This window comes from Pempheris klunzingeri, chromosome 4 (genome assembly GCF_042242105.1).
Source record: "Pempheris klunzingeri isolate RE-2024b chromosome 4, fPemKlu1.hap1, whole genome shotgun sequence".
Lineage (NCBI taxonomy): Eukaryota > Metazoa > Chordata > Actinopteri > Acropomatiformes > Pempheridae > Pempheris > Pempheris klunzingeri.
This window is the reverse complement of record NC_092015.1, coordinates 20329165-20343602: the sequence shown is the minus strand read 5'-3', so window position 1 is coordinate 20343602 and position 14438 is coordinate 20329165. Positions and strand designations below refer to the sequence as shown.

General features: G+C 43.8%; 1 protein-coding gene across 3 annotated transcripts in view; it reads left to right on the top strand.

The window, feature by feature from the left end:
• ets1 (v-ets avian erythroblastosis virus E26 oncogene homolog 1) overlaps positions 1-14438 on the top strand; it is a 35825-nt gene that overhangs the window by 16450 nt on the left and 4937 nt on the right. For 2 of the 3 annotated variants that reach the window (XM_070828964.1, XM_070828966.1), the window contains 5 exons: positions 7766-7885; positions 8471-8671; positions 8993-9070; positions 9534-9779; positions 11119-11379. In XM_070828964.1, the coding sequence (XP_070685065.1) occupies positions 7766-7885; positions 8471-8671; positions 8993-9070; positions 9534-9779; positions 11119-11379 (906 nt within the window). The remainder of the gene's footprint in view (positions 1-7765; positions 7886-8470; positions 8672-8992; positions 9071-9533; positions 9780-11118; positions 11380-14438) is intronic. The other variant, XM_070828965.1, reaches the window with a different exon arrangement.

The window sequence follows — 14438 nt, the reverse complement described above, 5'->3', positions numbered from 1 at the left end:
TCTGACTGTGCGTCTGCTTGGCTCACTTACTGGTTTGTGCTAACACAGGCCTCTCCTCTCCCTACGTTACCAGTCTGACTGCGAACCCCAGCTGCCCCTAACTGGCTCCACAGCCACCCACGCATCTCGATGTTGTCCTCAGTGCTTTATATGTTTTTTTTTTTTGGTCCTCTTGCTCTGTTGCTGTTTCTGTTTTAACGTTCCACATTTAGGAGCCGTGTTTCCTATAATGGAATGGAAACTGGGCTAGGTTAGAAACATGCCCGCCTTGAGAATAAGTCCACTGTCCTTAAAGGCAGCGATTTCTTTTCACCGTGGATGTTCAGCTGTCCACGACGCGGCCCTGTCATTCATTTCGTTTAGTGTGCGTTCCAGATTTTCCCTTCTTTTCTCTCTTTTTTTTTTTTCAGCATTTGCCGCACACCACCTGTTTTTGAAGTCAGCATTCGTTGCATGCTGCTTTTGTAATCAGGTGAACAAATGGGGCACAGCCACAGACCTGTTTATGTGTATCAGACCTACAGCATCAGAGCTGTATTGATTGATTGGCCTGCCAAAGCCAAGAATGATAACAAAGGGTGTATTTGCGTGGGTGGCTGGCTGGCTCTGCCATGTAGGTGCAACTCTGCGGCGCTCACGATGAGTTGGGCCTCAGTGACGCAGTCAAATGGGAGGCACATGTGCTCTGGCAGCCATGGAGGAGGTCGAGGAATGGGACTCATGTAAGTTTGGATTTTGACTAGGAGAGTAAAAGCAGCTGTATTCTTTTGTTCTCATACCCAGAACATAATGAGAACTTGACCTTGACTGTGTTTGGTTTAAGAAATGTCATCGTGTTGGTAAAAAGAACGATCTTTTGGATGAACATAAATGCTCACTAGATGTGTTCTGTTTGCTGTTGTTTCTGTTAGTTATAACTCGACAGACTAACGTGACAAATTTTGACTCACTGAGCAGGAATTTTACAAGATATGGTCATTGCTTTCATCATGACCAGTCACATTGTCAAATGCAGCAGCACGATATGTCCTAAAGTCCAGTCATTCTTTTACGAAATGAGTCACAGCCTGTGTGTGTGTGTGTGTGTGAGAGAGAGAGAGAGAGAGAGAGAGAGAGAGGGAGAGGGAAAATAAAAGGTAGGCATGAGTTCACACTTCTGCAATGATATGGAAATCACTTAATCTCTTATTGCAAAACCCGGAGTTGGAACTTTCCAGTTATCAAATCAAATCACGGTTTACATCTTTTAATCAGCCAAGTCAGCCAAAGCAGAGGCGTCTCACATCGTCATGAAAAATAACACACATATCTTAAGCGAGATAAAGGAAGAGACATGAGGCCAGATGTTTGATGTTTTATGCTCCTATTAGCCATGGAGCCTACACTGAGCTTAAATTAGAAGGGTAATTCATCATCTTGAGCTGAAACCATTTTGCCACTTAGACCGCAAGTCATTTTTGGTCACATTAGAGGAAAACAAGAAAGCTGTGAGAGGCACATTAACGATTGTAAAACAGAGGTGGAATGTGAGGCACGCAACATGAAAACACTGCGGTCTGCAGGGAATTTATTTATCAAGTATCCATCTGTCGCCCATAGCTCGCCTTCAAACAAGCAACAAGCTCATATATATATATATATGTATGTGTGTGTGTGTGTGTGATGTGTAATTAGACCCAGCCACTACAGCGTATGTGTTGCACAAAAGAACGTTCGAGTGGCCTACGATTCCAGCGGTGCGAGTGTGTGGCTGTGAGCTGTCCCACATAATTCACACTTGTATCAGAAACCTGGTTGTGGAATGTATCAGTTTGGACTAAAAATGGGGGCAGGCACCATGTTTTGTGGAAAAAATGCAACACGCAGAATAAACTGTTTGTCAGATATGTCGTTTGTTTGGTTTAACGCCTAAACAGTCCCCCCAGAGCATCCCCTGTCTGTTTACAACAGGGACGGAGCCTGGGAGGGCAGCTAGCCTGGATGCAGCTAGCACCACCTGCACACTCCAGTACAGTGCTCGCCTGTCAGTTCCCTTTTCCCTTCACCGTGCCTAGCACTGGTGGATAAAACAAGACAGTCAAATCCTTTTTGGACTAAGAAGTGCTTTCATTATAAATATTTAACATAAATGGAGGTCATGGAAAACATTCAAGTTGTGTGAGATTTGTCAGATTTCTATTGTTTGTGCAGCGCTTTAGTGCACACTGACTTTCAGCTTTTTCCCAATATTATTTGTCTGCTTTCTCAGTGAAAAAAGAACTTGAAGGTTGTGCAATGGGCGGCCGTGAGCCGTACATTACTGTTGCTCAACCTTTAATACTTGAGGCATACCTAAAAAACAAGCCTTTTTAACTCTGTTAGAGATCACAGAGCAACAAAGCTTGTAGGCAGTTAAATAAGCAGAATGGAGCCAAATCCTGCTGAAATACTGCTTGTCTGTTTCCCTCGTTCTTCTGGAGAGGAAAACATTTCCATCAAGCTTTTAGCAAAAATATGTTTAACGTCTGTTGGCGATGGTGCATATCATTTCAAACTCAGAGGTAATGTCATAGCAAGTGCTGAGACTTTGGCATAAACAGAAGAGTTAATGCACTTTCACATCATAAGCTAATATGATTTCAGAGATGGAGGGAGTGGAAGAAAGAAAGACAGCAAGGCAGCTTGGGGTATTAGTCTCACTTATTGTCTGCTTCAGTAGCCGGTATGTCTGTGGTGGTGATGATCCTGGACAACTCCAGTTTCATGGCCAAAGACAGATGTCAGCAGTAGTGGCTTGGTCCCATACAGCTGCTTTACACCACCACAGGCTTGCGCTTCAAGAGGGCAGCCAGCAGCCAGTGGTGGAAACCTAAGAATAAATCTAGTGTTTCAGCACTGCTGTGTGTGATGGTAGGATGGTGCTGGTTAGTGTGTTGGATCTCTTTAGGTTATCGCTGTTCTGCGCTGGAGCAGGCTTGCGCTTTTAGGTCTGGTGTGGCTTCACTTTGGTGTGAGCCAGGCCTACGCATCTATTCCTGGTCTTTGGCAATGAGATGGAAATCTAAACAGTGGAGCGCCTGGCTGAACAAGCAGCCCTCTCAAAACCAGACTGCCACCCCGTCCTCCTCCTCTTGCTCCGCTGCAGCCCTCAGCCGCCACTTTATCACCCTGTGGCGCTGAATGGGCCCCCTTCATGTTGGCGGGGTTTATGACCCTGCGTTCCCAGACCAGGGGTCCAGATACAGATCTCCATCAAAGGCTCTCTCAGATACCGCTGTCACCTCTGGTCTGCTGTGGGCAGATTGGTCTGCCTTAAAGAGCCGATTATAAGCCCTTGGCCAGATGCCAATACCTCCTCTCTTTTTCCCTGCACGGTGTGACCCCGTTGATATGTACCTGTGTGCATGCAGGGATATTCAGGAAGGGAATATGGCCTTACTAGTGGTTCTGAAATGTTTGACCTTCACCTGAACCCACAACTCACCTCACTTCCCACAGGAAGTGGCAACTTAGCCACAGGAAATTGACTCCTTTGCTGATTTAAAAAAAAAAAAAAAAGCCCACCATACACTCAGCTACAGAGGGCCATAGAGAGGGAGACATGAATTACCACAAGCTTTGACACTGATATAAATAAATGACTATTTGACCCTAAAGTATTTCACAGTTTATTTCACCCAGCTTTGAATAGCCTCTTAGATGTCATCCTCTTTTTTTTTTTTTTTCTCAGACGACTCTTTTCCTCGCACCCCCACTCCCACACACCCACTCATTCAATAAGCTCTATAGGGCTATTTATAGCTCAATCGCATGATAGAAAGCATATTGTCCCTTATTTGTTGGGTCTGGTTGCCTGCTCTGCTTGTATTGTTGCATCATTCTGAGTGGAGGCAGCAGTGCAGCCTTTATGAATGAACCGAGTCTCCGCCAGAGGCTGGGAGATGGCACTGATCCCACTGTGATGTCACTCCAGAGACAAGGAGAAGAGAGGGAGCTTTATGAGACCTCCCATTCATCCTTCTGTCTCCCTCTCTCCTTCTCTCCACTGTGCCCACCCCCGGTTCTCTTGTTCTGTGATGGGCTCATATTACAGGCCGGTGAGTCATCCCCTCCCCCCCCCCCCCCCCCCCTACTCAGTTACCCCTCACCCACCCGAGGTGCTCCCTTGCTATCTTCCCCAGCCCCGTCCTGCCCTGCCCAGCCCTGCCTGTTCCAGCTCCATAGACTTTCGCCCCAGTTGCAAAATTCCCAATTTCACGCCCACGCTCCGGCGCACAGGCGAAGACGGCCGCTAATTTAGTTCATGTGTGTGTGTGTGTGCTCATATGTGTGTCAGTTTAACAGCCTAAGGTGCCAAACAGATCCTCAGTCCAAGTTTGGGTGGGCGCTTGGTCATCAGGGCAGGGCAGTGAAGGTGCACAGCCTGTCAGTGCGAATCCTCCGGGGGGGGGGGAGGTAAATATCATCGTCGCACTCAGCAGCCTGTCCATTACTCCTATCATGGCAAGAGGGGAGTGGCTAATCAATACCTTTTACTGTACATCCAGACTAAACATCAGCCTCACTTCATCATTGATTCTTAGAATAGACGGAATAGATGGACTTATTATTCCTTCTGCATCATTCTTCATCATCAAATTGGTTTCATTTCATACTTTTCACTCTAGACACTTTTTACTGGGTCTTGTTAGTGAAATGCGGATGCTGTAATGTTGCCTGCGATTTACACCCACTCCCACATTTCGTGAGCTAAGTGGATGGGACTCATTTTGCGGACAGACCCACACCGTCTAATGTGGAAAGTGATGACTTGTGGATGCTCTAATTCTCAGTACATACTGACCATTCTGTATCTAATGGGACTCGCAGGCATTGAAATTCTATCAGGACTTCATCATTTAGTAGAGATTGTCTAGCTCCAAGCCTGCCTCTCTTGCTAATGGATGCACGCTGTACATTAGCTCTGCCACAGATAACTTTCATATGGATCATTCACCATGGAGACTGCTCTATTATCGTTGCACTTTTCGGTCTTTTGTTTGCCTTTCAGTCTTGCCGTGACCTCTGCTTTTTTAAGATTTAAATCAAATTCATAAAAATACCACAAAGCAATGGACATACATGTAACAATCTATTAAAAAAGAAGAACGTTTGGTTTAAAGTGAAAATTCGATCACCTAGCAGTGCAAACTAAGAAGACATTAGTTGTGCTTTGAATTGCTGCAAGGCAGTAAACAAAAATCCCACTTCAAATCTTTTGCAACAGGGGAAACAAATAATTCAAAAAAACAAAAGAAATCACACAAATTGCAGTTCACATTTTAATTTGCTCTGTAATCATGGTTCACATATTTCTGTCCTTTGAGTGCCTAATGGTAGTTCTCATGCACAATGGCGTTGAGTGTCTTTGATGGAGGATTTAGTGCTTAAGTGGGTTCAAGTCTGTGTGGGCAAGCACAGGCTGGGGTTGATAAAAGCGATGGGGAGGGAGGGGCTTAAACGGTTCGAAAGTGCAGACAAACTCTACTCGCTCCAGCTTAAATAAACTGCCACATTTCGCCCTTGCTTTCACATCAAAGCGCAGACTGTCTGAGCCCCAGTCCCATCTCAGTTTGCAGCAGTTTGCAACATATACATTTTAGCACTATCAACATCACTTAAAAGAAGAATTGGCTCAGCGGAGGCCTAGATAACCTAACTGTCAGGGGCAAGTTAAACAAAGACGGCTCGCTCGGATCTTATTTTCATTTTGAAACTGCAGAGTTTATTTTGACGTGTGAAATGCATCTGTCAATATTTTAACTGAGATCATACACGAGACTGTAAAACAGTGTTTATTCTCAGCTATGCTGCCTCGCTTTAACTTCTGACTTTTATGAATAACTTTCTGTTTGTTCGCTAGTGTAACAGAGAGCAATACATTATTACAGGACTAATTGAATCACGTGAAGAAGCAAAGAGCTCTCGTCTGTCTTCTGTCTCGGGCCTGTTGTGAGGTTTCTTTCTTTAGAGAGAGAAAATAGGGAGGAGGGGAGGGAGGGAGGGAGGGGGAGAGAAAAAGACAGAAAAAAGAAACTGGGAGACCTAATTTTACAAACAGCCAGCCAGACAGACGTTGGTTACATGGGCAAAGGAGGGACAGCTGCTGTGCATTCCAGACGAGGTCGAGACGTCAGCGAGTGGTGAAAACAAGCATGAACTGTATGTTGCCCTAGTGTGTACTGCTGGCAGATAAAACCACCATCCAGTGGAGATGCCAGAACATCTGGGTTTCAACGAATGGTGGTGCTGTGAGAGGAGTGACACAACTTTTCCTCATCACTAGTTTGCCTTCGAGGCGAGCCTTTTGTGGTCTGATTTTTAATGATTTTAATTGATGTGCAACGCAGACAGACAAGAGGGATGAGCTAAAGAAAAAGACATGCCGCTAAAATTGAAGCCCGATTAAACCCTTGATTTTGTGTGCACCTTAACCTCCAAGATGTCGCGCTGTGGACTCTCTCAGATCATAATATATATTGGTCTTTGTTGTGGAAATGAGCGAGGGCGCTTCGCAGATTGAATGATAAAGGCAGGGCAGTTAATTAGAACTGTAGGGGCTTTTTGTGTCTATTTACAAGTCATTTGTTGAGCCTTGGCCAGATTAGTTTTTAGCAGTCTATTCTAGTGTTAGTGGCCCGGGGGTCATTCCCTTTCTCCACTCCCCTGCTTTGCCTCCTTATCCCATACTTTTGCAGCGCGGTCAATCTAATTAGATGAGTGCGAGTCATCAGGCACTGTTTAAAGTCATCAAAGGGAGCTCTGTTCCACACTGGGTGCCCACTGGCTGTGAGCAGAGAACACTAAGCCCAGTGTGTGACTGAGACCCTCGAGACAGCCCACCCCCGACTCTCCTAGCCACCCGCCAGCAGCCATGGTGACATCATCACCCCATCCCTCGACCCTTGACCTCACAGAATGTTTGACCCCATGCTTGGTCTGGTGACAGTAGGCCCACTGTGAAGGGGCGACATGGTAGGAGGGCTAGCAAGGGTCATGGTGTCACTGATGGGCACCAGGCGCTGCTCTCCCACCCAGACTGTTCGGGTAGGAGAGCTTAGTGTTTGTGGTTTGCAAATAAACTTGTGTGTTTATTTTAATGCATAGTGCCAGATGAGTGGGATTTGTTTTAAGATCCTGCCTGGCATACCAGGAACTATAGACAATTGTAAAAAAAAAAAAGGCCACTGGTGGTTGAAAGCCACTTGTCTGATACTTCCCAAAATGCCATCCACTAAATTCTGTTCATTAAATGCAAAATATTATTTCCATCGTCTGCTATTCAGCCACTGAACCAGTGCTCATGCAGCGATGCCTCAGTTTTTAAACCGTTCAGATTCGACAGTGTGGCATCCTTGTTTAGATACACTGGCTCTGATATGGAGACAGTGTCTGTCTAGACGGGATGTAATTGTTGAGCCACGTTGTTGATCACGGTCAGATACAACTGTGTTGATTTTGTTTGTGTGTGTATATGTGTGTGTGTGTGTGTGTGTGTGTAATTATCTAACTGAACCACATTCACAAGTCTCTCTTTCTCGCCCTCTCTTTGACTCAATTAAATTTTCCATTCAGTACGCTTTATCAGCATGAAATACGATACAGGATGCTTTGTAGTAGCTTGGTTGTCAATAATAATGAAAGCAGTATATAATATTAGCGTATTAGTGATTCTAATCGCTAATAGGTATTGATATCACCCAAATAATATCATACTCAGTATTCTTTGTAAAAATGTGATTGACAGACCCAGAGTGTGGCGATGTCCCCCTGCTAACTCCTGGAAGTAAAGAGATGATGTCCCAGGCCCTGAAGGCCACCTTCAGTGGCTTCACAAAGGAACAGCAGCGGCTGAGTATTCCCAAAGGTAAGACAAGTCAGCTGCTTATATTCTCATCAGTCCCAGTTAACATTTTCATTGGGGAAATTAAATCTCATCATTAAAGCATGAGCCCTTAAAACCACCTCAGCGTGTCACATGTCAGGCATTCACATTCATTGGATGACTTCACATCATAGCCCGCTTCAGATCATTCGGTGAAGGCATCTCTTTGAGGGATTCACTGCAAAACCAGGAGACACCCAGTTATTCCAGAAATGGCCTTGCATTACATACATCTCAATCCAGGCAGACTGACTGACTGCAGCATCCAGAGACTATAGACATGGAACCAGACAGTAAAATAATGAGTAAGCTTTCTAAATGGAGGCCGACCACAGAGCAGTATCTGCCTATGTAATCATGCTATATCTGCAAACTATGGCTCTGTCTTGTCATTACCACTGCTGTTTACATCCACCGCTGCCTTTGTTGATTGACTTGTCATGGACAGAACACAGAAGGCAGTGCGATCGTTGGTGGCACCGGAGATTTGTGAGTTTTTTTCTCACAGTGAGTGAGCATATTGCAGAATGAGCTAATAGCAATACCCATTTGTGATCCCCCTTTCAGATCCCAGACAGTGGACAGAAAACCACGTGGCTGAGTGGCTGACGTGGACAGTGAACGAGTTCAGTCTGAAGAATGTTGACTTTGACAAATTCTGCATGAACGGAGCCACCCTGTGTGCGATGGGGAAGGAGCGCTTCCTGGACTTAGCACCTGACTTTGTGGGTGACATCCTCTGGGAACATTTAGAAATGCTTCAGAAAGGTAAGGCGCATAAGTCAATATACCAATTGTGCATGGCAATTTTTGGGGGCATTATAAGACAGTTTTAAGAGACTAGAGGCTGAGAGACTTTTAATCTCACACACTGTTAGTGAGAATAACTCACACCACGCATGGTGATATGACTGCTCGCACTAATTTAGGCATTTAGGCTCTTGGCATTTGCTCAAGTAACAGGAGCCAAACGGGAAGACATAATTTAGCTCGGGTCATTAATTTTTGATAATGCTGGATGCCGTTACACGATACATGAAATCAATGATGAGGTCACTGACGCTCAGTCTCTATCTATTTTTCATGAAGAAGATACAAAGCATTACCCCATCAATGGACTGACCTCCAACTTCCAGGAATCACGTTATACCTCAGACTACTTTGTCAGTAAGTACTTATCACACTCGCAATCAGTCACTGTTGTAATAGCACGAGAGACGCGGCTTAAATATGAATGGAAGTGATAAAAGAGGAGTGGTTTAATCGGTGTAAATAAAAGAGTTTGGGGACTTAGAATTAGAAAAAAACATATAATTTGTATTGAAAAACACATTTGTATATGGATCCCAGTAAAAATCCTGCAGGTGTATATTGAGCACATATCATAGGAAATAATATGACATCACTGTACATGTTTAATTAATAATTTTTTCTCAAATGTACAAGATTCTTCTAATGCACTCTGGCCTGTGTTTTGCCAAGGATTATTCTCAAACTAAGCATTTGGGCAGCAGTTTAGCACAAGAGGGATAATGACTCCACTCTCTTAAGATTGATCCTCCTCTTCCGCCTTGCTCCTTGCTTTTCTTCCCGGCTCTCTATCTACACTTGTGTCCCTTTGTGTCTCTAGGCTACGGTGTTGAGCATGCTCAGTGTGTCCCTCCTTCTGAATACTCAGAGCCCGGCTTCATCACAGAGTCTTACCAGACACTTCATCCCATCAGCTCAGAGGAATTGCTGACGCTTAAATATGAGAGCGAATACCCTGCTGTCATCCTCCGAGACACGCCTCTCAACCCGCTGCAGGGGGACTACTTCTCTGTCAAGCAGGAGGTGGTATCCCCAGACAACATGTGCGTGGGACGCCTCAGCAGAGGTGAGGGGTCACACACTAGGAATATTGTCGGGATTCAAGCACAGGGGGGGGGGGGCGCTGCAGTGAAGAATGTGTTGAATTTCTGTTGCAATCAACAGTTTGTTTGGATTGAGTGCTGGGTAAATGTGTCCACATGGTGCATGTAAATGTGAAATGTTTGAGTGGGTGTCTACGGGTGCGTGATTGTGCTGAAGCTGCCACAATCTTGTCATGCCACATCAGCATGCACGTATTAGAAGAGAAGAAAAGCAGGCCCTCTGGTTAGTTTGTGGTTCAGGCAAACCCGTCTCACACACTCTAGACTAGGTTAGGGAAAAAAAGAAAACCATTGTTTTTGTCAGAGTGATACATGAACCAAAGCCACAACGTGTTCTCTCGCCGCCTGTCCTTTATGTAAAGCAGTTCAAGTGGTGTAACCTTCAAGAATCGTTTTTTTTCTCTCCCTTTCTCGCGTTAAACTTCTTGGTAGGGAGATGAAGGTGTCATCCTCAGCTTGTAAGCACAGGCTTTTCTCATGAAACTGTTTGCTTTTCTGAATGCGCGGGGTTGTTTTCTCTCCCAGTGATAGTTTACAGAGGAATTAGCAGCATGGTTTACATTTGTAGCAATAAAGCTAGGATTTTCTTCTCACAAAACCCCAGCTGTATAAATGAATAGCATGTGCCATGTACAGTAGTATACTAGCATCCCACCAGTGCTTTAAGCATTTGCCTGCATGGCCCAATCCCTGTGCATCACACACACCAAGCCTTTGAGCGTTGTGTTGTGCTCTACCAACGTGGGAAAGTACTTTTGTAGCACAACTGATATCCACATGTGGCTTCAATTTGAGCAGTTGAAGATTTCGGCATCAATCGAGACGCTGCATTATCTGTCATTTGGTAATGACTCACCATCGAAAGACTCCTTATCTTTCCCAAGGTCAAAAATAGCAAGGCAATTTGTGTGATTGTCTCCCATTTAAAATCAAATCCAAATGGTGGTTGTAAAAGGGAAATGAGGTGTGAAATGGAGAGAGGCATGGCAATGTACAGAACAATGTAGCGTATTGGAAAGAAGCATAATTGACTGGTGAGATGTTGTTTTCTTAAATATAGCTCATTTCTACAGTAGTTGTAGTTTTACATTTACAATAGCAGTTAACATTCTTATGTATCACACAAAGTAACACACGGAAAAAATAGATCTGTTCTTACAAATGTTTTTTTTAGAGGAGAAGCAGAGTAGGTCAATCAAATACAAATTCGAGAGTTTGAAAATGTGACATTCAGTACAATTTAACAACTTAACCTCCCTCTCTCTCTCTCTCTTGCCGTTTCCCATCGTCCTTGCTCCACAGGTAAGCTCGGTGGCCAGGACTCCTTTGAGAGCATCGAGAGCTTTGAGAGCTGCGACCGATTGACCCAGTCATGGAGCAGCCAGTCTTCATTCAGCAGCCTGCAGCGGGTACCTTCGTACGACAGCTTCGACTCGGAGGACTACCCCACTGCTCTGCATGGCCACAAGCCCAAGGGCACTTTCAAAGACTATGTGAGGGAGCGCTCAGACCTCAGCAAGGATAAGCCCGTCATCCCAGCAGCGGCACTGGCAGGATACACAGGTGAGACGTCTGGAGGTCACAGTTTATACATTATAATTTAGTTTAGAGTCCTACCCCGAAAAGTGCCGCAGCATTTTAGAGATATAGATTTTTCACAGCAGACTGTTTTAAAATGTCACAGCAGGAAAAGCGCACGGTAGCCAATAACATCAATCATAGCTCTGTTCCATTTTTGTGTGCCAGTAAGGTAGCCAACATGCACAATCCCACTGGAACACTTATCATCCATCCATTATCACTTTGAATAGTTATAGAATGTAACAAATTGTAGGGACTATACATATGCAAGAGAGCTCAAACTTGGTTAGAGGTTCATGTAAAGAATATTCTTTATAATGTCTGCATGCCATCAGGAGACATTGAGTTTTTCTAGCTTCAAAAGGTCCTGTTTGATGACTTCTATAGATTACCAAAAAAAGGTTTCAATTTCAATAACGATAAAGAAAAAGATTGCTCTTTTTTTGTAATTTGGGTGAAATATTCTGCAGCATTTAGTTCCTGCTACCAGTTCTACTGGGAATGAAATTCACTGCAGCTGTAACACATTTGTTGATGCTCTGCAAAAGCCCCAGATGTGGGGGTGCTTTTAGACCAAAAGAAAAAAAGTAAACAACACCTTTTACCCTGGCAGCCCGAGTCATGCACATTACAGGAAACAAAATAGAGTTTGCTCGTACCTTCTTCGCCTCTTTTTTTTTTTTTTCCTCTCCCTCTATCTTTTGCGCTCTTTTGTTGTCTTCACTTCTCATCTACCTCCTTGTTATCTGCAGCCCGCATCGCAACCTATTTTTTCCAGGTCGTCTTAGCAACGCTGGTGAAATATAGAAATTATGTCTGTCCCTGCATACAACACCAGAGTCAAATTATCTCTTCATCTCAAGAGGCATCTTCATACTTGTATGCATGCTCAAAGAGCTGGTTTATGTATGTTCTCCAGGTTCAATAAGAGATGGAGATATCTGCTAACTCCCTCTAAAGCAAATGCGCTGGTTTACCATCTGTCATGGTTTTTGGTATGAAACGGGAACACGGAGAACTTACAACTGTTACGACTTTTAACAGTTTACGAGGATGTGTATTTAAAACCGAGCCATGAGTGCTGCTTCTATAGTTACATGAACCTAGAAACATGGGAAACAGACGCAGGTAGCTTCTCTGCTATTGTGGAAACAGCTTTTTAATATTAATTATTGCATAAACACATAAAAACACACTTTCCAAATGATGTATTACATAAGAAAATGCATATTAACCTTTGCAGTCATAAGTAGAGGGTTTAGTTGGAGTTAAGTCTTTCTGACATGTATCGCTGTTTGCAAAGTGGATTTTAAGAGGTGTTGAACAGTTACAATGTAGATATTGAATTGCCTCTTAACGCCAAAGTGTTTTTCAGCCATGTTTAAATTGTAGTCACAAGGCTGCAAGTTTGCCAGCATTGGAAAAAGGGGAAATCCAACCAATTCTCTCCACGTCATGACCAGTGCATACATCAGACTGTTCTAACGCTGGTATCTACGATTTAATTGGCCGTCAGTTCAAAAGCCGCTTGTAGGCTGATGAGTCATTCGCTTGTAATGATGGTAGAAAGATGTCGTAATGTACATATAATCGAATAAAGAAGAGGAAGACACAGTCTGAAAGCCCCTCTAGTAACAATTAGAGGCTGCATTGCTCCCTGCGCCCATTTTGGCAGAAGTGGACTGAACTTAGAAACTAAAAATAAATGGATAAAAATAAATTTGATGCCGTCAGATGTGAAAAGCGCTTTCGATAAACATTCTGGATGAATGAGAGAGACTCTTAGATCTTTTGAGATGCACGTAAGCTTTAGTTTGATGGCGAGTTCTTAAACAAGCTATGACAGCGTGTGTGCCTTTATGAAATAAGCCTCGACAAAAATCTGTATTATTAACCAGAGCATGTGGAAATATCTTCTTCCAAAACCTTTTCAAATGTACATCATAGCACTCCATTTTCCACTTCAGTCTTTGACGTATGTCATGTATAAGTTTTTACGGCAGGGTAGATGACTCCAAAGAGGTTATATGTGAAAGCCTGGCGAGTATTTCCTGCCTAATGCATTGTAATGTATTCTCACTGAGGAGAATGGGCTTCCTCTGAGCTTTTACACAATGGCAAAAAGGGAGAGATGGAAAAAAAAAAAAAAAAAAGAGCATGCTAAAATACCCCAATTTTCTTGAGAGAGAAAAATGTCAAGCAGCCTGCTCTGGTCCAAGCTGTTATTAGGAGCAGTGGAAGAAGAGTGTAGGCCTTTAGAGATGGAAGCTTTTTTTGAGTGTATGTGTGTGCGTGCCCATGTGTGCACATGTGTGGGTGGATGAAGAAACAGAGGACAAAAAGGAGAGCGAGAGAGAGAGAGAGAGAGAGAAAGAAAGAAAAAGCCAGGCTTTTGTGAAATTCCAAATCGCTGTTTATGACAGCTTGACAGGTCGCTCTGCTAGGCTTCCTGTCCCAGTCATGGGGTGACAGGTGACACTTGTAGTGAGGACAGGGAGCCTGATAAGACTGCAGAGAGATAAGTGAAGCTGCAGTTGTCATCTCCGTGGTTTCCTGTCACTATTCGTCATTTACCCCCACCTCCCTCCGTTTGGAGTAACATCAGGCACCCTTATAAGATGCTGAACTCTCAATTAGTATCACGATCATTCGCTTTATCTCTTCTCTGTCTCCTCGTCTCAAGAGGGCAAAAATACCGTTCCACACAGAGGTGCTTTATTTTTATTGCCGCTTGGTTTAGCCAAGTGGTAAAAATGATATTGATGATTCATTGTTATAGTCGTTCTTCAAATGAACACATTTGATATTTGTTATTTTTTTTCAATTAAAGAAAAAGTCACAAACACCACCCAGCTTTCTTTCTATAGCTCCATATGCTCAAGACTCACTTAGCGTGCCATGGGTCACATACTTAAAGCTGCTATGAATGCGAGCCCCCACCCCAGCCGCCCTTTCGCCACACTGTATGCTTTTTCAATGAGGCCCATTGTGCATGGAGACTTGTAACATATTTTTGGAAACTTTTTCTTTTTCTTTTTTTT